This window comes from Dromiciops gliroides, chromosome 2 (genome assembly GCF_019393635.1).
Source record: "Dromiciops gliroides isolate mDroGli1 chromosome 2, mDroGli1.pri, whole genome shotgun sequence".
NCBI lineage: Eukaryota > Metazoa > Chordata > Mammalia > Microbiotheria > Microbiotheriidae > Dromiciops > Dromiciops gliroides.
The window spans coordinates 355,491,240-355,514,094 of record NC_057862.1 but is presented as its reverse complement, the minus strand read 5'-3'; the positions used below and the strand labels follow the sequence as shown (position 1 = coordinate 355,514,094).

At 44.9% G+C, this 22,855-nt stretch overlaps 2 protein-coding genes across 2 annotated transcripts; both read left to right on the top strand.

Moving 5' to 3' along the window:
• The first annotated feature begins 1,614 nt into the window (after window positions 1–1,614).
• LOC122738877 (lateral signaling target protein 2 homolog) lies at window positions 1,615–18,910 on the top strand. The gene is made up of 8 exons (XM_043980765.1): window positions 1,615–1,717; window positions 12,476–12,616; window positions 14,763–14,900; window positions 15,200–15,402; window positions 15,647–15,736; window positions 15,901–15,990; window positions 18,242–18,340; window positions 18,481–18,910. The coding sequence occupies exons 1-8, from the start codon at window positions 1,676–1,678 to the stop codon at window positions 18,908–18,910; spliced, it is 1,233 nt and encodes a 410-aa protein (XP_043836700.1). The 5' UTR covers window positions 1,615–1,675.
• Window positions 18,911–19,391: 481 nt separating this feature from the next.
• On the top strand, window positions 19,392–21,559 carry LOC122738073 (lateral signaling target protein 2 homolog). The gene is made up of 5 exons (XM_043980130.1): window positions 19,392–19,491; window positions 19,993–20,085; window positions 20,625–20,702; window positions 20,957–21,060; window positions 21,366–21,559. Exons 1-5 carry the CDS (start codon window positions 19,419–19,421, stop codon window positions 21,480–21,482), a joined length of 465 nt encoding a protein of 154 aa, XP_043836065.1. The 5' UTR covers window positions 19,392–19,418; the 3' UTR covers window positions 21,483–21,559.
• Window positions 21,560–22,855: the final 1,296 nt, after the last annotated feature.

Genomic DNA, 22,855 nt, shown 5'->3' with positions numbered 1-22,855 from the left:
TAGGGCAGGAGGTGATAAGGTCTACGTGCCTAGGGCAGACATTGTTATGGATGACTCATTTATTGAGGAGGCAGAGAAGCCTTTAAAGAAGAGGTGGCCTATGAGCTCAGCCTGGAAGCAAAGAGCCACGTTTCAGGTGCAGAGCATGTCTGCAAAGACCAGGATGCATTTCCCTAGAAAACCAAAGATCAATGTGGGAGGAGCTAAGTCTGGAAAGGTAAGATGGGCCCTCCCCCGCAAAGTCAACTCTTCCAGGAGACAAAAAGACCCGCCTACCCCAATCCTTCTTGATCTTAGTGCCTCCCAGACTACCCTCAATTTAATAATAATAGCTAGCATTTATTTATCACTCCAAGGCTTATGATACTCATAATAACTCTAAGAGGTAGGGTCATTTTACAGAAGAAGAGACTGAGGCACTGAGAGTATCACACAGCTAGGGAGTGTCTAAGGTTTAATTTGAATTTAGGCCTTTTTTGGGGGGGGAGCCGGGCAATGAGGCTGGATTTGAACTCAGGTCCTTCTGAATCCAGGGCTGGTGTTTTATCCACTATACCACCTAGCTGCCCCAAAAGCTAGCCTTTTTTTTTTTTTGCGGGGCAATGGGGGTTAAGTGACTTGCCCAGGGTCACACAGCTAGTAAGTATCAAGTGTCTGAGGCCAGATTTGAATTCAGGTACTCCTGAATCCAGGGCTGGTGCTTTATCCACTGTGCCACCTAGCCGCCCCCAAAAGCTAGCCTTTTAATTGAGAATAATCCAGAGCATAACAACTTATCCAGTCATCTCTGACTTTTTGTGTCCCCATTTGGGGTTTTCTTGGAGTGTTTTGTCATTTCCTTCTCCAGCTCATTTTACAGATAAGGAAACTGAGGGAAACAGAGGTAAGTGACTTGCCCAGGGTCACACAGTTGGTGTCTGAGGTCAAATTTGTTGTTGTTGTTGTTGTTTGTGTTTTTTGGTGAGGCAATTGGGGTTAAGTGACTTGCCCAGGGCCACACAGCTAGTACGTGTTAAGTGTCCGAGGTCGGATTTGAACTCAGGTCCTCCTGAATCCAGGGCCGGTGCTCTATCTAGCTGCCCCTGAGGTCACATTTGAACTCAAGTCTTCCTGACTCCCAGACCGGCATTCTATCCACTGCACCACATAGCTGCCCTAACAAAAACTGTCATTTCTTTAATGCTCCGGAATTTTACAGTGTTTTCCTTACTTCAGCGGGGGAGCTACGTAGTCCAGGCGTTATTATACCCATTTCGCAGATGAGGTCACCAAGCCCCAAGGAGAATGGAGAAACGGAATTGAGCCCGAGCTATGAGTCTGGGGTTCTAGTTCTGTCTCTGCCACTTACTTGGGCAAGTCCTCCTCCTCTCTATTTCCCCCTAGGAAGAACAGGTGATATTTGTCCCCAGCCCCGCTCTAACTTTCTAGGATTCTGGAACCTAACGCAGTAACCACTAGCTGCTTGCGGCTAGGGGCATATAGGCTCTGGAATGAGCGCCCTGCTGGGGTCGAACCCTCCTCTTACTCCTCCTCCTCCATTTTCAGGGCCAGCCCACCGCGGGCCAGGCGGGGTCAGGTGCGTAGCGCTGCAGAGGTGGGGCAAGACCGGTTCGGCTCTGCCAAGGTGAGACGGCGTAGGTGAGGTTGGACAGCTGCCCCTTTGCCTGGTCCTGTCATGCTGCCGGCCGCCGTGAGGAAGTGGTTGAATCGGCCCAAGGTAAGTCCCCCCAGTCCTTATCCACTTCTTGGAGCCAAGCGCCCCAGGTTCCCCCAGACCCCAGCTGCCGCTTCCCCTCCCCTGCCCTTCCCAATGGGAGGCACCCGGATCCCCGCTCGCAAACAAATGGGGCTCTCCCTACTTTTCCCTCCTCCAGACCCTCTCCCCTACGGGGACTTTATAGACACTTTCTAAAAAGGGAAGAAACTCCCACCGCTCCGCACCTCGCTCCCCACCAAGAGCCCTGCCGGCTCCTGAGGAGGAGGCTGCCCTCCCCATTGGAGCTACTGGTGGGCGTGAGGAAAGGAGTGGGCAGAGCGGGCAGCGCCTTGGGTGTCATCCTGGAGCTCTGAGGGAAGGTGCGTCTCGAGTGTTTCCCAGGGGCCCCTCTGGAGTTTATGCCAACAGTGCAGAAGGCATGCTAGGTCAGGGGAAGCGGCAAGGAATGAAAGCCAAAGGGGAGAGGACTGGAAGGCTTTGTGTGAGAAGGGCCTCTCCTCCGAGGGGGCGGCCAGCCCCTTTGCTGAGCAGGGAGCCGGAGGGAGGTTGGAGGACACCTGCTGGATTCCGGTTCTAGCCCTTTCTGTCCTTTCCCAAGTCAGGCCTCTTCCAGTCAATCCTGTTCCTTCTGAAAGCAGTTTTTCCAAAGGGTATGAGGAAGTGGAGTAAATGGAAGGGAGGCGGTGTTTGGGAGGTGAGGCAGCGCTCGTGTCCCCCAGGGCTTGAAGAAACCTCAGGGCTTTAGAGATTAGCCACGCAAATGGTCTGTATAAAAAATTAGCTCTTCCTTCCTTCCTCTCTTCCTCCTTCCCTCTCTTCTTTTCTTCCTTTTCTCCTCCCTTCCTCCCTTCCTCTTTCCCTCCTTCACTCCTTTTCTTCCTTCCTTCTTTCTTTCCTTCCTTCCTCCCTTCCTTCCTTCTTCCTTCATAATAGAGCATACTATAGTGCTAAGAGCACTAGAAGCAGGAAAACTCTCATACCTATGAAATTATCCTCTTCTTCCTCTTTGACTCCAACTTCAATTCTTTGCTTGGACTTGGAACCTGGCTGGCACACTTTAAAAAAAAAAGGATCGATGATGGTCTTTGTGATCATAATGGCTAGGTTCAAATCCTAAACTCCAAAGCTGGCTGTATGACTATAAGCAAATTACTTAATTTCTGCAAGCCTGTTTCCCTAGTTCAAACACTTCTCTCCTGGACTACTAAAATGGCCTCCTAATTGGTTTCCCTGCCTCCAATCTCTTTACTTTCTCCATTCTGCCCTCCACTTAGTTGCCAGACTATTGTATCTGAAGACACGGGTATCCCCTGCCCAAGAAGCTTCTGGGGCTCTCTTGCCTTTAGGATAAAACAACAAACTCCTCTGGCATTTAAAACCCCTTCACTCTTCCTTTGTTGTAGTTCAGTCACGTCTGACTCTTTGTGACTTCATTTGGGGTTTTCTTGGCAGAAATGCTGGAGTGGTTTGCTATTTCCTTCTACATCTCATTTTACCAATGATTGTTGTTGTTAACTGTCCTTCGTTCTCAAAGAGGACCATGACATCAGGTGATGTCATGACTTGCACTGAATGGGATTTTAAGTTGAGGGAGGGCTGTGCAAGGTTGTCCACCTCACTGTCTCCTCCAGAGCCATCTGGGTCCAGTGGCAAGATATACATCAGGACAATTGGAGATGGCCCAGGATGGTTTTGTTTGTTTGTTCTTACAGATGATAAAACTGAGGCAAATAGTGCCTTGGCCAGGGACACTCAGTTAGTAAGTGCTTGAAGCTGTATTTGAACTCAGTTCCTCCTTGACTCCAGGCTCTGTGCACTATGGTGCCACCTAGCTCCCCAACTTTACTGTCCAGCTCCAAGCTAAGCTGGAGCTGGAGAGGAAAATGGCAAACCCCTCCAGTATCTTTTCCAGGAAAACCCCAAATGGGGTCACAAAGAGTCGGACCGACTGGAACAACTGAACAACTTCCCAAATTACTTTGTATTTACTTCCTATTTACTTCTCTCTCTACTCAGCTGTTTCCCCCAGTAGAATATTAGCTCCCTAAGTTTGAGGGCTGGTTTCCTTTTTTTCCTTTTTATCCCATTGTGCCACCTGTTCCATTTTTAACACACTCCCCTTTATATTAGACCAGCAACGCCACCATGCTTTTGGGGAGGCGTTATATTTATTTAAATGTGTACCAGCCTGGGACTTATACATTGTAACCATAGTATTAATCAATAAATAAGCATTTATTTAGTGCCTACTATGTACAGAGGAAAATCAAAATTAATCTGGCCTAAGCTTACATTCTAACAGGGGAGACAAGATGTTCACATGCCAAAATACTATACATACAAAATAAATACAGGGTCTTTGGGGGAAGGGTTTACTAGCAGCTCAGGGGACAAACAAGGGCCTCATACAGATGGTGGCACTCCATTGGAGTGCTGAAGGAAATCAAGGATTCCCAGAAGGGATGGTGGTGAGGTAGGGCATTCCAACCATAGGGAACTGACATTGAAAAGGCAGGAGAGGGGGCAGCTAGGTGGCACAGTGGATAAAACACCAGCCCTGGATTCAGTAGGACCTGAATTTAAAACTGGCCTCAGACACTTGACACTTACTAGCTGTGTTACCCTGAGCAAGCCACTTAACCCTCATTGCCCCCCCCCAAAAAAAAAGAAGCTTAAAAAAAAAAAAGGTAGGAGACCAGAGGTGGAATTTCAGTTGTGAGGACAATATGGAGGCTGGTTTCACTGAACATAAGTAATAAGGCTTGGAAAAGTAGAGTGGGGGCAGGTAGTTAACATCTAGCATCTGCTATGTGTCCCTGTGCTTTACAATTATTGTCTCATTTGAGTTTCACAACAACCCACAGAGATAGGTGCTATTATGGAAACTGAATTAAATAGAAGTTAAGTGACTTGCCCAGGGTCACACATTCATTATGATCAAGTGGGATTTATACTAGGGATGCAAGGATGGTTCGATATTAGGAAAACAATCAGCTAATATTACAAATCTAAACATTTTAAAACACATGATAATCTCAATAGATGCAAAAAGCCTTTGACAAAACACGATACTTTTATGCTTTAAAAGCCTACAAAATATGAGCATAGAGAGATTTTTTAAAATATAAAAAGCATCTATCTAAAACCAAGAGCAAGCCATGGAGATATACTAGAATCTTTTCCAATAAATATGGGAATGAAGCAAGGATGCCTACTCTCTCAACTATTATTTGACATAGTCTTAATTGCTAGCAATGGCAATAAGACAAGAGAAAGGAATAGAGAAAGGTAAAGAAGAGATAAAATTAGCCCTGTTTGCTGATGATATGATTGTTTACTTGGAAAGCTCTAGGGAATTAACAGAGATACCAATTGAGACAACAGCTTCAGCAAAGTTACAGGCTACAAAACAAATCCTCAAAATTAATAGCATTTCTATATAATAACAACAAAACAGAAGAAGTAATAATAGAAAAGGAAATCCCATTTCAAATAACTAAAAAAATGTATAAAATATCTTGGGATCAACCTCCCAAAACACAGAGACATATATATTCTACAAAGTGCTCCTTATAGCAATAAAAAACAACCTAAGTAGCAGCAGGAATATTCAGTGCTCATGGCTAAATCATGCCAATATAATAAAAATTACAATACTGCCAAAATTAATTTACGCTTTTAATACTATACCAACCAAATTATCAAGAGGAAACTTTATGGAATTTGACAAAATAATAACAAAATTCGTTTAGAAAAACAAAAGATCTAGAATATCAAGGGAAATGATGAAAAGAATCAAAGATGAAGGGAGACAAGAACTTCCAGATCTTAAATTATATTATAAAGCAGCAGTCATCAAAACCATCTGTTACTAGTTAAAGAATAGAGAGATAGGGGGCAGCTAGGTGGCACAGTGGATAGAGCACTGGCCCTGGATTCAGGAAGACCTGAGTTCAAGTTTGACCTCAGATACTTAATACTTACAAGCTGTATGACTCTGGGCAAGTCACTTAACCCCAATTGCTTCACCAAAAAAAAAAAAAAAAAGAATAGAGAGATAGATAAATGGACTAGATAAGTGAGATTGAAAAACAATAGAACTCAATAATTTGATAAAGTGAAAAATACAAGTTACCTAGAAGAAAACTCCCTATTTGATAAAAACTGCTGAAAAAACTGCAAAGCAATTTGGCAGAAATTAGACTTAAGTTTATACCACACTCAACAATACATCCTAAATGGGCACATGATCTTAATATTAAAAATTATACTAGGGACAGCTAGGTGGCACAGTGGATAAAGCACCAGCCCTGGATTCAGGAGGACCTGAGTTCAAATCCAGCCTCAGCCACTTAACACTTACTAGCTGTGTGACCCTGGGAAAGTCACTTAACCCCAATTGCCTCACCAAAAAAAATTTTTTTTAATTATACTATAAAAAAATTAGAAGAGAAACATATCATGTTTCTCTCACAGGTATGAGTAGGAGATATATTCTAAACCAAACAAGAGGTAGAGGCAATTACAAAAGATAAAATAAATAACTTTGGTCACTTGAAACTAAAAAGGTTCTAAATAGACAATATTAACGTATATAGGATAAAAAGGAAAGTGGTCTGATGGGGGTAAAATCTTCTGATCAAATTTCTCTGATAAACATTTGGTATCGAAGACATAAACAATACACACACACACACACACACACACATATAAAGGTTGTCATGCTGGTGTGGGAGGGGGGATAAGCTCACACTCTATAAAATGCTCCAATGGTGTGTGTCTCAAATAGCCTCTGACAACCAAAGCCCAACTCCTGGCCTCATGGCGGAATTGTTTCCACTAACAGGAGAAGGGGAGAAGGTGAGTCACTGGTGCCCTAAAACCAGTCATTTTGGACAGGTGGGGCTCATCAGCCTTGGTAGGCAACTCACCTAGGGGAAGGAAAACCCTGATTTTAAACCTCCGCTGCCTTGCAGCTATACCCATATATGGGAAAAGCTTCAAGGGAGGAAAAATCAGGAGTTGGAGTCCCTTAGGCAGTTGGATGTTAGACATCACATCCCTCTGGCAACTCCTACAGCAGCACTGGTGCCAAACTGTACTGGCTCTGCCTTTCCTTTGGATCCACCAATGTCTCAGAGAGGGAAAACCTGCTACATGGGCAACAGCTTATTTTCCATATTGATCTGCCCAGGCCAGCGCCCTGGAGAGGACACTCCAGCTACTCCTCATGGGGTAGATACAACACACAGCCACACTGTGGTCTGTGGCTCTTCAAGGTGCTGATCCATGGTTGTCAGTGACTGGTGGAAGCCTACTACTAATATATATATATATATATATGACTAATAGTCATTCCCCAGTAGATAAATGGTCAAAGGATATGAACAAATTGTGGGGTTTTTTTGTGGGGCAATTGGGGTTAAGTGACTTGCCCAAGGTCACACAGTTAGTATCAAATGTCTGAGGCTGAATTTGAACTCAGGTCTTCCTGAATCCAAGGCCAGTGCTTTATCCACTGAGCCACCTAGCTGCCCCAACATATAGTTCTTAAAAGAACTGCAGAGAGTCCATAGCCACTTGAGAACATGCTCCAAATCACTAATAAGAGAAATGCAAGTCAAAACACCCCTGATGTTTTTACCTCACACCCTACAAAATGGCAAAAATAACAAAAAATAGCAACAGTCATTGTTAGAGGGGTTGTGGAAAGATAGATACATTAATACATTGTTAGTGGAGCTGTGAAATGTACAAACATTTTGGAAAGCAATTTGGAATTATTCAAGTAAAGTGACTAAAATTTCCATACCCTTTCAACCACAGATTCCATTATTAGACTTATATTCCAAGGAAGCTATCAACAAGAAAAAAGTCCTCATATACTTCAAAATATTTATAGCAGCACTTTTTGTGATAGCTAAGAATTGGTGGTTTTTGTTTGTTTGTTTTTGCAGGGCAATGGGGGTTAAGTGACTTGCCCAGAGTCACACAGCTAGTAAGTGTCAAGTGTCTGAGGCTGGATTTGAACTCAGGTCCTCCTGAATCCAGGAAGTGCTTTATCCACTGTGCTACCTAGCTGCTCTCCCCCCCCCCCCCCGCCCCCAACCTCATAGCTAAGAATTGGAAACAAAGTAGATGCCCATTGTTTGAAACAGCTAAACAAATTGTAGTACATGAATGTAATGGAATATAAGTGCTGCAAGGAATGATGAATGTGATGAATACAAAGAAGCACAGAAAGATCTATATGAACTCAGTGAAATAAGCAGAGCCAAGAAAACAATAGATACAATAACTACAACAATATAAAATGAGAGAAAAACTACACACCAAAAAAAATTAAAAGTAATTATAATGAAATTATAAAGATCAAGTAGAACTCAGAAACTGCTAGGTGGTGCAGTGGATAGAGAACAAGCCTTATATTCAGGAGTACCTGAGTTCAAATTCAGTCTTAGCTGGAGAGCCATAGATATTATACATTTTACATGTTCTCAGACTTTTTCAATGTATTGACTGGTTGTACTGATGTTTTTTCCTCTTTAAAAAACACTATTTGTTATATGGAGTGGCTCTCAGGGTTGGAGAGGGAGATGATTACATGGATACTATGGTGATGTAAGAAATAGAAAATATCAACAAAAACTTGTTTTTTAAAAAAGGTTATGAGAAGGGACAAACTCAGACATACAATCCCTCTGAGAAGCCCATTGTTACTCAGAGAACAGACTGCGACAGTACTAGCCTGATGCACCTTCAGTCTTCCTTTCTTCTGGCTCCTTTACACCTAATACTCTTTTTGTTTGTTTGTTTTGTTTGTTTATTTATTTTTCAAATGCCTTACTCTTTTTTGTTTGTTTTGTTTGTTTATTTACTCTTAAGCCTTTCTATCCCACATCTCTTCTATCCATAGATAAGCTTACTAAAAAAGCTATCTACACCCTATATCTCTACTTCCTTGCTCTCCTCCTTCTCTTGTAATCTGGTCTGTCTCCATCTCTCTGCAAGAATTGTTTCCTCCAAGGGAGGGAATGACTCTTTCGGAGGGGCAAAAGGAGGGGTACTTGGGATAACTATGATGATCAAAGAAATAGAAGATATCAAAACTTAGTTTAAAAAATAAATAAATACAAGTTGACTGACGGAACTGTTTGCACGCTGTTTCCCATTAGACTCTGAGCTCCTTAAGACCATTTTTTGCTTTTCTTTTCATACCCCATGCTTAGCACAGTACTGGGAACATATCAGGCATTTAATAAATGCATGTTGATTGACTGAACAATATTTGACCTTTGTTTTGGGCCTTAAGGTGTTTCACCTACTCTAGCTCCTTTGAAGTCCTATGAAATAGTTATTAGAGGTATTAGTATTCCTTTTTTATAGCTGAGTAAACTGAGGCTGGTAGTAGTTAAATGATTTGCCCATGGTCATCATGCACCTAGTGATTATCAAGGGTCAGATTCTAAAGTCCGGATTCAAACCCAAGTTCTCTGATTCCCAGACCAGTGTTCTGTCTTCTGTATCACACTGCCTGTAACAAAAGATGGAAAATGGTTAGACAGCAAGATTTCCTGGAGGTAGCCTTTGAGTTGAGCTTTCAAGGCTTTCAAGGATAGGTAGAAATTTAATAGGTGAAGAGGAGAAGGTATAAACTTCCTGATTCTCTGGATCAACCTTAGTTGCCAATACCTTCCCATCCTATATTGAAATGTCTTTATATTTGTTTTGAATGGGTTTTGTATACTTAATGTATATCTCTTGTTGTCCTTGAGTAGAACATAAAGGCTTTGAAGTGAGGCTCTATTCCACTGTGTTTTTATATTTCCAGTCCCTAGCTTTATGTTGGGCACATAGGAGGTACTTTATAAATGCTTACTGAATTAATTTTAAATGAAATATGGGGAGCATAGTGAGCAAAAACAAGAAGGCAAATGGTATTTTTAGGTGAGACTTGTCCACTTTATTTCATTTTGTTTTGTTTTTCCATTTATTTAGAATTTTATTTTTTCCCAAATTACATGTAAAAACAATTTTTAACATCCATTTTTAAAACTTTGTGTTCCAAATTCTCTTCTTCCCTCTATATTATTCAGGTTGTGAAAGAAAATGGACAAAAAAACTTAAGAAAAAGAAACTAAAAAAATTATTCTTCAATCTGACACCATCAGTTCTTTCTCTGGAGATGAATCACATTTTTCATAAGCCCTTCAGAGTTGTCTTGGATCATTGTATTGCTGAGAATAGCTAAGTTATTCATAGCATATCATCTTTCAATATTGCTGTTATTTTGTATACAGTACATTTCACTTTGCACCAGCTCATATAAGTCTTTTCAGGTTTTTCTGAGAGCATCCTGCTCATCATTTCTTATAGCACAATAGTGTTCCATCATAATCTCACCCGACAATTTTTTGTTGTTGTTGTTTTTTTGGTGTTTTTTTTTTGTGTGAGGCGATTGGGGTTAAGTGACTTCCCCAGGGTCATACAGCTAGTAAATGTTAAGTGTCTGAGTCCGGATTTGAACTCAGGTCCTCCTGAATCCAGGACCGGTACTCTATCCACTGTGCCATCTAGCTGCCCCTTCACCCGACAATTTGTTCAGCCATTCCCTAATTGATGGGCATCTCCTCAAATTCAAGAGACTTGTCCAATTTAGGAGGTAAGTACTATGAAATAAAGCTAGACAAGTAGAATGTTGTTAGTTTGTAGAAGGCCCCAAATGCCAGGCCAAATGAGTTCCAACTTTCCTCAGAAAATAGGAAGTCATTACCTCCCAGAAGAGCATAAGCTCTTTGAGGGGAGGGACCATCTCATTTTTAATTTGCAGTGCCTAAGATAGTACACAATATAGCTGACAAATAAAAGCATGTTGAATTGAATTGAAATTTTGAGTGGGATGATCATGGGTGTGTGAAAAAATAAGAGTTTGAGTTCAAGATGGGACTATCTCCAAGCAGGGTGGGCCTGATCATAACTAACACTTAGGTGGTCCTATGAGGTTTGCAAAGCACTTTAGGACATTCTGTCTTCACAGTAAACCCCTGACAGGGCCACCACAGGGGAGTTTATCCCCATTTGACACATAATTGAGTCTCAGAGAGACTTAGAGACTTGCCTGTGGTCCAGGTCTAAGCTCACTCCAAGTTCAGAGGAGTAGCCAGGCCAGCAAGCTGCCTCTCATGGATGGTACCCAGCTTATCTCTCAGTCCTGTCTGTGTCCCAACCTAACCAGAGGCATCTAGGTTGCATGGTGCACAGAGCACCAGGCCTGGTGTCAGGAAGACCTGAGTTTAAATCCAGTCTCAGACTAGCTGTCTGCTAGCTGTGTGACTTGGGGCAAGTCACTTAACCTCTGTTTACCTCAGTTTCCTCCACTGTAAAATGTAAATAATTATGGGATCAGGGCAGCCAGGTGGTGCAGTGGATAGAGCACCGGTCCTAGAGTCAGGAGTACCTGAGTTCAAATACAGACTCAGACACTTAACATTTACTACCTGTGTCACCCTGGGCAAGTCACTTAACCCCAATTGCCTCACTTTAAAAGAAAGAAAGAAAGAATTATGGGATCAAATGAGATATTTGTTTTTATCCTACTTAATAGTACTTTATTTTTCCCAATTACATGTAAAGAGTTTTCAATATTCATTTTTGTAAGATTTTTGAGTTCTGCATTTTTCTTCCTTCCTCCCTTTCCTCCTCCACCAAGACAGCAAGTAATCTGATATAGGTTATACAACACAATCATGTTAAACATATTTTCACATTAGTCATGTTAGGAAAGAATAATCAGAACAAAAGGGAAAAGCCATGAGAAAGAAAAACCAAAAAAAAAAAGTTAATCTAGCATGCCTCAATCTGCATTCAGATTCCATAGTTCTTTCTCTGTATTTGGAGAGCATTTTCCATGAGACAATATTTGTAAAGTGCTTAGCACTCTATAAATGTGTATTCCTTCCCTAACCTACCATCTTCCCTACCCTCATGCTGGGAAATGGAAAGATGTGGTATTCAGTCAGGAACTCAGTAGCCTATGGGTAATGGACATGGGAATTGAGTCTATAGTCTTTCCTAGTGATGGGACCCCCGAGTATTTTGGAGATAGTAATTGTGTTTAAACTGTTCAGGTTGCTTGACTTTATCCATTTTTCTGTTTTGACGTTTAAATTGACTCTTTTAAGTATTTAGTGGCCCAACTACAGACAGCTGATTCTAAAGTGATGCCTATGGCTATAAGCAGGTGTTTCCTGTCTGTTAAGATAAAGTACATTTCATCTCATGTGATGGCATTGAATGCTTTCCACATCTAGGTGGGGGCCTATGCTAAGCCCTACCCAGCTGGTAGTTCAAAGAATCATACATTTAAAGCTTTAAGGGCCCTTAGTGGTCATCTAGTCCAATGTCCTCATTCTACAGGTGAGGAAACTGAGGCCCATAGAGGTTGAATGATTTGCCCAAAGTTATACTGGTAAGTGACAGAACTGATATTAGACCCATATCTTCTTCTTTTTTGTGGGGGAGCAAGGCAATGAGGCTTAAGTGACTTGCCCATGGTCACACAGCTAGTAAGTGTCAAGTGTCTGAGGCCGGATTTGAACTCAGGTCCTCCTGAATCCAGGGCCAGTGCTTTATCCACTGTGCCACCTAGCTGTCCCTAGACCCATATCTTCTGACCCTGAATCCAGTCCCCAGAAATGTGGAGTGTGGGGATCCCTGAGGGACACTGACTTAGATCTAACTCCTACCTTCCTTACCTAGAGATCAGATCCTCGGCTGCTGGCTCAATTTTTCTTTGCTGATGAACGGGTGACACAAGTGGTGACAGAAATCATCTGCCTTGATGTACAGGAGGACCCTCAGCACTACTTGGTGCTGCTGAATCAGCTCCATGCTAGCCAGGTATGCTTCCCACCCTCCAACATCAACTAGGTCCCTTTTGCACCATCTATGGTTCTCTCCATCCCACTCCAACACCAGCCAGATGTACCTTCCCTCTAGGGAAGAAGGGAAACAAGTTAGGAGGCTATGTTAATATCCAGGTAAGAGATGATGAGGTCAAAGAGGGTGGATAGTTTAGTCACTTTTTCATTCCAGACCTTTTTTTTTCCCAATTACATGTAAAGATAATTTTCAACCTTCACTTTTGTAAGATTTTGAGTTCTGAATTTTTCTCCCAACCTCCTTTCCTTCTCCCCCTCTCGAAGCCAGCAAGCAGTTTGATATAGGTTATATATTACAATTGTGTTAAACATATTTTCACATTAGTCATGTTGTAAGAGAAGAATAAGAACAAAAGAGAAAAACACAAGAAAGAAGAAACAATAACAGCAAAGCAACAACCAAGGTGAAAATAGCATGCTTTGATCTGCATTCAAATCCCATAGTTCTTTTTCTGGACATGGAAAGCGTTTTCCAACATGAGTCTATCGGCATTGTGTTGGATTGTTATTATATTGCTGAGAAGAGCTAAGTCTATCACAGTTGATCATCACACAATGTTGTTAATACTGTATATGGGGGCAGCTAGGTGGCGCAGTGGATAAAGCACCGACCCTGGATTCAGGAGTACCCGAGTTCAAATCCGGCCTCAGACACTTGATACTAGCTGTGTGACCCTGGGCAAGTCACTTAACTCCAATTGCCTCACTAAAAAAAAAAAAATACTGTATATGGTCACTTTTTAAAAAGCATAATTCCTATGGGGTCCAACCTATCTGGAAAGCAATTAGAAATGATGCTTAAAAAAAGGAAAAAAAATGACACAGAGATCCCATTGCTAGGCATATGCCCCCAAGGAGGTCAAAGACAGAAAAAAAAAATCTCATATATGCCCAAATATTCATAGCAGTGTTTTGTTGTGTGTGTGTGTGTGTGTGTGTGTGTGTGTGTGTGTGAGAGAGAGAGAGAGAGAGAGAGAGAGAGAGATAGCAAGGAACAGATAATAAAGTAGGTGCCCATGATTAGGGACTGGCTAAATAGACTGATATATAAATAAATGGAATATTAGTAGTCCACAACAATTGATGAATTTGAAGAATTCAGAGAAGCATAGGAAGACTTATATTAACAATTATAGAATTAACTAAGCAGAACCAAGAAGACAACAGACACAGTGAGTGTGATTATGTAAATTAAAAGGACCAAATATGAAACTGAATGATGTGTAATTATACTAACCATGCTTGGCCATGGAAAAGAGATGAGAGACGAAGTGTACTTTCCTTCTTCACAGACATTAAGGACTGTGAGTGCAGGACATTGCCCACATCAGCTGATGTATTGTCTTATGTGTGGAACCAACAGCTTTCTTAGTTACAAGGCATGGCTTGTTAAGGAAGGGAAGAGAGAGGAAAATATTTGGAAATGAAGATGATATAAAAGCAAAAGATGTCAATAGGTTGATTTTTAAACTGGCGATAAGGATATATACTACGGATTCTGGAGGCAGAAACAGGACTTGGTATCTGTTTGTAGGCTCTGAAGGAGAGAAAAATGTCAAAGTTGATTAGATAACAGGATAGCAGCACCATGGACAGGAACTGGGACCTCAGTGGGTGGGACAGGTTGGGTGGATAGCAATTCATAGAATGTTAGGCCTGGAGGAGAACTTAAAGGTCATTTAGTCCATTTTACAGATGAGGAAACTGAGGTCCGGGAAGCTGAACTGACTGCCTAAAGTCATAGAAATAAGTGGCAGAGCTAAGTCTCAGACCCAGGATTTTTGGCTCCCAGTCCAGGAATCTCTCTATTATAGCTGACAGTCTTGGACCAGAGGTTTAGATGCTGGTGAGGCATTACCCATTTGGCTTTGGTGATATGCATCCAAGTTTCCCTTTCTAGCATTGGGCTGATATTTGAGGAAGGAGGAGTAGGGAAGGGCCAAACTGAGGGTTTGGGAACACAAGAGTGATTCTCCAGTGGAGGGAAGAAGGGAGGAAGCTGTGGCTTGGGAATGAGGACCCCAGAGTCAGAGGTCTCAAAGGGGGAGGGCTGGCTTGGAGCAGGAGGCTATGATTGAGCTTTACCTCTTTGCCTGGTGTCCCAGGAACAGCTATTGGCCCTGATGGAGCAGATAATGGAGGAGAACCTGTCTGGTGATCGAAGGCCTCGGGACTATGTGGCCAAGTTCCCAGAGGAGCTGATGGGTGTGAGCCTGGGATCCCACATACTCTTTGCTGCTGAGGTTAGTGTCTGACTACAGCCACCCCATGTACAGAGCTGGGGTCTCTGCTCTCCTCAGTGTTGAGGGGAGGGGGAGGAATTTCCCTTTCATGCCCAGCAGAGCTCCACACCAGCTGATTTGCATCTGGCCCAACATCCTCCCAAGTCCTGGTATGGTTAATCTCAGTGGTTAAGAGAAGAGCTCACAGGCTTAGATATGCCTTCTTCCCTCCCCGGCTCATTATTCTTTGCTACTGCCCCCACCCCCACCCAGGCCTCCTGATCCACCCCATCCCAGTCTAGCATCCTGTGTTCCTTCAGTGCCTGGTGGCTGGCTCCTTTGTGGAAGTGGACGAGAGTGCCCAACAGCTGCTCCAACCTCTAGCCCGGGACCTGCTGCTTAGCCTGGAGCAGGCTCGGGCTCTCCTTCGAGAGCAGAGTCTGGGCCGCCCTGGGCCCTGCTCTCAGTCTCTGCGTTCCGCCCTGCTTCATTTTGACAACCTCTTTGCTGACTTTGAGTTCAAGTAAGGCTAAGAATATGGGACAGATCTGGGACTGGGAGATGTGGACAGGAAGTGACTACTCTTGGGTGTACTGTTCTCTCAGCTCCTTATCTGAGCTCTGACTCTCTGCCTTCTGCCTTTCACCTTGATCTGAGAGAGGCTGTGGGAAGATGGGGCCAGCAGCAGAGCAGGCCTCTGCCACACTCACTGGCCTAGGAAAGCTAGCAGAGGATGACTCTGACCATCGCTGCTTCTTCCCTCTCAGCTATGTGGCAATGGTAGCCCCTATGAAGTCCCCAGAGGAATTGGAGCAACAGCAGGAGGTGGCCGTTCTTTTCTGTGAGACAGTAGCCAGGTAACCAGCCTTGTGGGAGGGGTCCTAGAAAATGGCTCAGGATAGCAGGGCCACAAAGCTGGCTATGGAGGAATCCCCTGGAGCTGGACAGCTACAGGGCAGGGGATGGTCAGGTCAAACTATGCCTAGGACTCAACTTACCTCCTACTTTATTTCTGGATCAGGGCCCTGAAACTTGGCTACCTAACCCAAGAGATGATTGACAGCTACGAGCCTAGTCTCATGATGACCATACCTCGCCTGGCCATCATCAGGTGAGGAAAAACAGGCCTTAGGGATTTTTCCAAGACCTCGTCTTCAGGGTGGGATCTAGGGTCAAGGCTACAGCTAATCTCTGGGGAAAATGGAAGGGGGAGATGTATGTTCATAGAATTTCAAGCTGGAAGCTACCTCAGAAGACTGATCCTATCCCTTTTGCAAGTAAGAATCCTGTCAATAATCTTAAACAAGTTGCCTTCCTCCTCAGTTTCCTCATCTGTAAAATGAGGGGTTTGGGCTAAAGGCCCCTCCCTGAGGAGTGGTCATCCCTGAAGCCTCCACTAGTGTTAAAGAACTCTGAAATCATCACTTCCCGAGGTAACCTTTTCTCCCTCTGAAGAGTAAGAATTCTTAGGAGGCATTTCCTTTGGGGGTGGGGGTGTGTGGCTGAAATCTGCCTCTGCCGTTCCTAGTTTTGTCAGCCACAAGAAAATATGTCATCAGGGGGGCAGCTAGGTGGTGCAGTGGATAAAGCACCGGCCCTGTATTCAGGAGTACCTGAGTTCAAATCCGGCCTCAGACACTTGGCACTTACTAGCTGTGTGACCCTGGGCAAGTCACTTAACCCCCATTGCCCCGAAAAAACAAAACAAAACAAACAAACAAAAAAAGAAGATATATGATCAGGCTCAGTGGGGCCAACAAGAGAAAGCATGCCCCTCTTACACATGCCAATCTTTCAGGCCCTTCTCTCTCCCCCACCCCGCAACCCTTTTCTTCTCCAGCCTCTGCATCCCCAACTTCTTCAATTGACCTTTGTAGGAAGGATCTGGAGTCAGATGACCCAGGTTTGAATACTAATGCTGCCAATGACCTGGGTGACCTCAAGGAAGTCACTCACTGGTCTCTCTACTTCAGTTTCCTCATCTGCAAAATGATGTGATTGGTCTAGGTGGCCTCCAACATCTCTTCTAGCTCTAAATCTATGACATGACATGGTTCTAATTTCCTCTTTATTCTGGTAACTCTTTTCTGGGTATAGAAAAGTTGGGCACAACTTGTTGATGTATTTCCTAAACTATGTCTACCAGAACTGGACACAGTACTTCAGATGTGCTCTGGACAGCAGGCTCCTAACTTCCTCTGTTTTGGACATTAGAATGGACAGCATTGTGTGGTGGACAAAATATCAGATGTAGGGCAGCTAGGTGGCACAGTGGATAGAGTACCAGCCCTGGATTCAGGAGGACCTGAGTTCAAATCTGACCTCAGACATTTAACACTTATTAGCTGTGTGACCCTGGACAAGTCACTTAACCCCAATTGCCTCACCAAAAAAAAAAAAATCAGATGTAGCAGTGGGAGACCTGGGTTCAAGCCTTAACTTTGCCACTTACTTTTATACCTACCTTCTATGGATCTCAGTTTCTTTCTTTTTCTTTTTTTTTTCACTTTTTTTGTTTGTTTGTTTGTGGGTTGTTTTTTTTTTAAGGGCAATGGGGCTTAAGTGACTTGCCCAGGGTCACACAGCTAGTAAGTATCAAGTGTCTGAGGCCGAATTTGAACTCAGGTCCTCCTGACTCCAGGGCAGATGCTTTATCCACTGTGCCACCTAGCCGCCCCTTTTTGTTTGTTTTTTATTATAAAAGTATTTTATTATTTTGCAGTTACACATAGAGATAGTTTTCAACATTTGCTTTCATAAAATTTTGAGTTCCAAATTTTTGTCCCTCCCTCCCCAAGACAGAAAGCAATCTGATATAGGTTATACATTCCATCATATTAAACATATTTCTGCATTAGTCATGTTGTGAAAGAAGACTCATAACACAAGGGGAAAACCTCAAAAAAGAAAAAAAAACAGCCAAAAAGTAGAAACAGCATGGTTCGATCTGCATTCAGAATCCACAGTTCTTTTTTCTGGATATGGAGTTCTTTGGAATTTGGACCTCAGTTTCTTCCACCGCAAAAGGAAGGGGGTGGACTAGGTGATTTCTAAGGTTCCTCTCAGCTCTAACAGTCTATGATTTTATTATCAGTTGAGGCCAAGATTGAACTTACTTTGTGGCCTCACTGAGCTTGTGGTCCACTAAGACCTCTACTTGTTTTAAAATAAACTGCTTTCTAGTCTTAACATTCCTTTCTCCCCTTTCCCCCTCCCCCTCCTTGCACAGTACATTTTTTTTTTTAACCTACATTTAGGACTTTATTTTCATCCATAGTAAATATTCCTCAGGACCTGGATTTTAAATAAGCTCTGGGGTCAGGGACTGGAAAAGGCCCTAACACATATCCTTTGCTTCACAGTGGCCTTCTCATCCACCCTGAGGGCCCCCTGAGCCTGAGCCCACCTGATGCTACAGCCTATGTCTTCAGTCCCTTTCGAAGCCTTTTGCAGAAGATTCAGTAAGGGGGGGCGGGGCGGGAATGGAGACAGTTCCCACTGGTCTGGTTTGGGGAGGCCCTTCAATCTTGTGGTAGAAGGGATAGAGCCCAAGTGGGCGGGCATAGATCTCAGAACAAATCTGGCCCCTCTCCTCCTACAGAGCCCTCTTGGTTGTTTTATCAGCTGACGAGCTCTTCATACTTGAACGGAGCCTGTGTATGGCAGATGCCCCCTCGGAGCCCATGGACAATCCCAGACAAGAGAGATCAGTGTCTAACGCTTCTTGTCAGACTAGGGTTAGGACCCCACAACCTGCCCTGCATCTGCCCTTCAAGCAGGATCCAGCCCCTGGCTGTCCAGATCAGGGCTTAAGAGCATCAAGGGAGAGTCTGGGAACTAAGCCAGGTACCTCCTTCTCATGGATGGACTCTGGAGATGCTCCCTGCCCCCTGCCCTTGGACAGGCCAGCACCCACTGGAGCTGGGTCCCCTGGCACTGTCCAGCATTCAAGGGAACCAGGGAAGCAAGAGCCCAGAAGATACGGTGCCCACCAACATGTTGGGCAGGACGAGCCAGTGACTGCCAGGTAAGCCTTCAGCCAATGGGAGAAGCCAGAGAAGAAGAGCCCTTCCCCAACCCTAGCCTGGAGCTGGGGATCTTGCTTCCCCAAGGCCCAGCAAGGCCAGTCCCATCCAAGCCAGTCCCAGCTCAGGCTTGGCACATGCCTCAGAAGCGTTCTCATTTCTGACTCTTATTAGACTAGAAGTTAGAAGCCCAGGGTTCTGGCCCTTCCCCCTCTCTAGAATCTAAACTGGATCTCACTTTGCTCTCCTGGAAAGTGAGGGAATTTGATTTTGAGGGTCCTTTTTAGTGATGCATTCTCCAATTCTGGGTCCCTCTGCTGCTTGTATGTGCTGATCCTTTCCCTTCTTGGCCTATCCCATGCCATGCCAACCTGTTTTAAAGTCCTATTTTGTCCTGGGGTTGGGGGTGGGGTGGGCGTGTGGGAGCCCTCTTCTCCCAGGCCTCCCTGCTGCCTTTGGGACAGGTGACCCTTCTGAGTCTGTCTCTTTCTGGGACAGGTCCTTGCAGGCAGAGATGGGCAAGGCACTTCGGGCTAGCTACCCCAGCTCTCAAAATATGCTCCACTCCCTCTTTGTCTGCATCTCAGGTGAGGGTGTGTTGGTGGCGTCTCTGCTGTCTGGGGTGGGGGAAAGACAAAGGATAAGCTCAGGACTGGGGTCTTTAGGGCAGCTAGGTGGTGCAGTGAATAGAGCACTTGGCCCTGGATTCAGGAGGACCTGAGTTCAAATCCAGCCTCAGACACTTAACACTTACTAGCTGTGTGACCCTGGGCAAGTCACTTAACCCCAATTGCCTCACCAAAAAAAAAGAAAGGAAAAAAAAGGACTGGGGTCTTTAACATAGGCACTGTGTGTGGAGGGGGTGGAGTCTGTACCCACCTGTACTGTGGGCTAGGTTGAGGGAAATTCTTGCTCTTTGCATTATCAGCACAGATGATGGAGAAACAGATCAGTGCTGGGAGGGAAAGGTCTAGACCATGGAGGAAGGCTGAACCGATCTCTACCAAGCCTCCTAGAGCCTGGCAGGGTAAGGGGGACACTGCCCCAGGTGGGAATGGGGAGCCACTGTTGCACCATTTCCCCACTAGGTGTAGCTGACCAGTTGCAGACCAACTTTGCCAGTGAACTTCGAGCCATCCTGCACACGGTGTTCCTGGTGGTGGTATCCAAGCCTGGACCAGGTGAGAGTCCTGTGGCTACCAAGGGCTGGCTCTTGATACAAGGGTCCAGGTGAAAGTGCTGGGTTTGGAGTCAGAAGAGCCAGATTCAAATTCTGGGTTTGTCACTTACCATCTGTGTGACTTCAGGCAAGTCACTTAACTTTTCTGGGTCTCACTTTCCTCTTCTGTTAAATAAGAGATCCTAAGGTCATAGTTTAGAGGAAGAAGGGACCTTAGAGGTCCCTTTTGCAGATGAGGACATTGAGGATTTAAGTGACTTGCCAAGAGTCACACAGCTAGTAAGTATTGATGATCAGATCTGAACTGAATTGCAAGTCTAATGTCTTAACCAAGTATACCAAGCTACCCCCAATCACCAGAAGTCCTTTCCTCAAGATATGACCACGCCCCAAAGAACAATACCACCTGGGCCCCTTGGAGGGAGGTTCCTTAGGAGGGCTGTGGCTACCCCAGAGAGCTTGTTGTCTGTCAGGACTGCTTCATCTTCCCAGTCTTGTCCTTATCTCTGCATCCCCTCTCTCCCTGTGACCCCACCAAAGAGGAAGAAGCAGAGGAAGGAGGCTGTAGCCTGGCTGCTCCTCTGGCAGATTGCACCGGGTGTGTTGAATATGGCCGAGGTGAGTTGGGTCCAAGTAGATCCCTGCAGACTGGCTCAGCCCCAGTGGTTCTGGGGGAATTTTAGTGAGCTCCCTTGTGTGTCTCCACACCTCACCCCCCCACATACACCCACATACATTTAGCTTTGACTGCTCTACCATTGGAGGTGCAGTTGTCAAAGGTGTTATACTTATTGTCGTCCCCGCCCCACCCCCAGCTGTGCTTTCCATAGGCTGTTCCTGCTCACAGATGCATTCCTTTGTCTGCCTCACAGAGCCTCCAGCCTGGGTCCCGGATCATGCCTGTTTTCATTGCACTGCTTGCCAGACTCCCTTTAGCCTCACTCGTCGGAGGCACCACTGCCGGAACTGTGGGAAGGTAGATGGCCTGGATGGTGCACGGTAGGGACAGGGAGAGGAACAGGTGACTCCTGGGCCCACTTCTCAGGCCTCTGGATGCCCAGGAACTTGAGTGGTCCACAAAGCTTTCCTGGGCCAAACCCTTCATTTTGCCCAGGAAGCCCAGAGAGGGGTTCATTCTAGCTCAGCCTACCTCCCTGGACCGTAGGGAGCTGGGAACAAAGCCATGATTCTGTGATGCCAGGCTGGTCCTTTTTAGTGCTGGGGGCATGGGTTGGGAGCAGAGCTGAGGAGATAGTGAGCTTTTCTTCTCATGCCCCCCAGATCTTCTGCTCACGATGTTCATCCAACTCTGTGCCTCTGCCTTGGTTTGGCTACATGAAGCCCGTGAGGGTGTGTGACCACTGCTACGCTGCCCATGTCATCCCAGGCTGCTCCTGACATCTCTGCCCCATTTACTAGCCTTTGGGGCCGGCTGATGGAACTGCTTGCTCCTGCTTGTGTCCAGACTTTGTGCTGGGGACTAGGGAGGCCTAGTTGCTCCTGGGACAGTCATCCAGGGTGCTGGATCTGCCCTAGGGAGGAGAGATTGAACCTGAACCCACAGGGGAGTACTTCGGTGCCATTCTTGAAGGCTGAGGGCTGGCTCTAGGGTCCCTGGACTGTGGATCTGGTGCACTCTTTCCTCTGGGGTGCCACTCATTGCTCCTCCACAAGCTTTGTGTGCATACCAGCAGTGATCAAAAAGGGCAGAGGCTGGGGTGTACCCATTCTCCTTTCCTTCCTTCCTCTTAGAATAGATTTGAACTTACCTTTCTGTCCTCCTCTTCTCTCTCTCACCACCTAGTTTGGGCCTGGTCTGAGGCAAGGCCCTGGTGAGTACAGGTAGTTCTTTATATACCTGTGCATGTGTTAGCGGTGAGGTGAGGAGAGGAGCAGTTAGGAACCTCTTCCCACTTTCCAAGAACAATTATTGTGGCCAGACTGGGCTTGTGAATACCTCAGATTTATCCCATATATTCCTGGCTTCCTGCTGGGAATAAGGGGCAAGGGAGTGATGGGGCCTATTGTTCACAGATGTATTTTTGTTTAATTAAAGACAGATTCTTCAGAGTGGTCTTTGACTCTCTCTTGTGGCCAAGCAGGTAATGGGGGGGGGCCAAACAGATGAAAGGGAGCCAAGATGGGGTTTGCTCAGGGCCTTTTACTCATATTTTCTACCCAGTTAGAACACTTGGAACTCCAGTCACTAGCCTGCAGCAGATTAGCAGCAGCAAAGTGGGTGTAATGATTGGAATGACGCCACCTGCTGGAGACTTACTGTAGAAAAGTTCCACCATGAAAGGAAGGTCTTTGAGGGCAAGAACATGCGTCTTTTCTTTGGCATCAGGAAGTGACGTTTGCTAGTGGGAGGAAGAAGGAGGAACCTGGCGCTCTGACTGGGTCTCTTTCCTGGGGACTCTGGCGGAGAGGGGAGCTAGAAATGTGCTCTCCCTTTAATAGATAGGAATCTAGGCCTTTTCTTCTCTACCAAATTCTTATCCTCCTTAATAAATACTTAAAAGTCTAACTCTTGCTAAAGCTTATAATTTATTGGCGACCACTCATTAGATATTTTAGATAGTTTAGCTAGAATTTTAGCCCTTAACATGAGGGTGGGGAGTAGGGGGGTATAGAATACTGAGGGTGGGGGGGAAGGTAGTTAAGGGCCTGATAAAATCAGGCAGACAATAATCCCTAATCTTTGTTCTGTACATGGTAAGGAGGGCAGCTAGGTGGGGAAGTGGATAGAGTCCAGAGCCCAGAAGACTCAT

Excerpts from the sequence above, each read along its gene's own strand:
- LOC122738877 (XM_043980765.1), top strand. The coding sequence starts at position 1,676 with ATGCTGCCGGCCGCCGTGAGGAAGTGGTTGAATCGGCCCAAG. Across the intron at positions 1,718-12,475 it reads AGTGGTTGAATCGGCCCAAG|AGATCAGATCCTCGGCTGCT; the intron begins GTAAGTCCCCCC and ends TTCCTTACCTAG. Across the intron at positions 15,403-15,646 it reads TTTGCTGACTTTGAGTTCAA|CTATGTGGCAATGGTAGCCC; the intron begins GTAAGGCTAAGA and ends CTTCCCTCTCAG.
- LOC122738073 (XM_043980130.1), top strand. The coding sequence starts at position 19,419 with ATGGGCAAGGCACTTCGGGCTAGCTACCCCAGCTCTCAAAATATGCTC. Across the intron at positions 20,086-20,624 it reads GGTATCCAAGCCTGGACCAG|AGGAAGAAGCAGAGGAAGGA; the intron begins GTGAGAGTCCTG and ends ACCCCACCAAAG. Across the intron at positions 20,703-20,956 it reads GTGTGTTGAATATGGCCGAG|AGCCTCCAGCCTGGGTCCCG; the intron begins GTGAGTTGGGTC and ends TCTGCCTCACAG.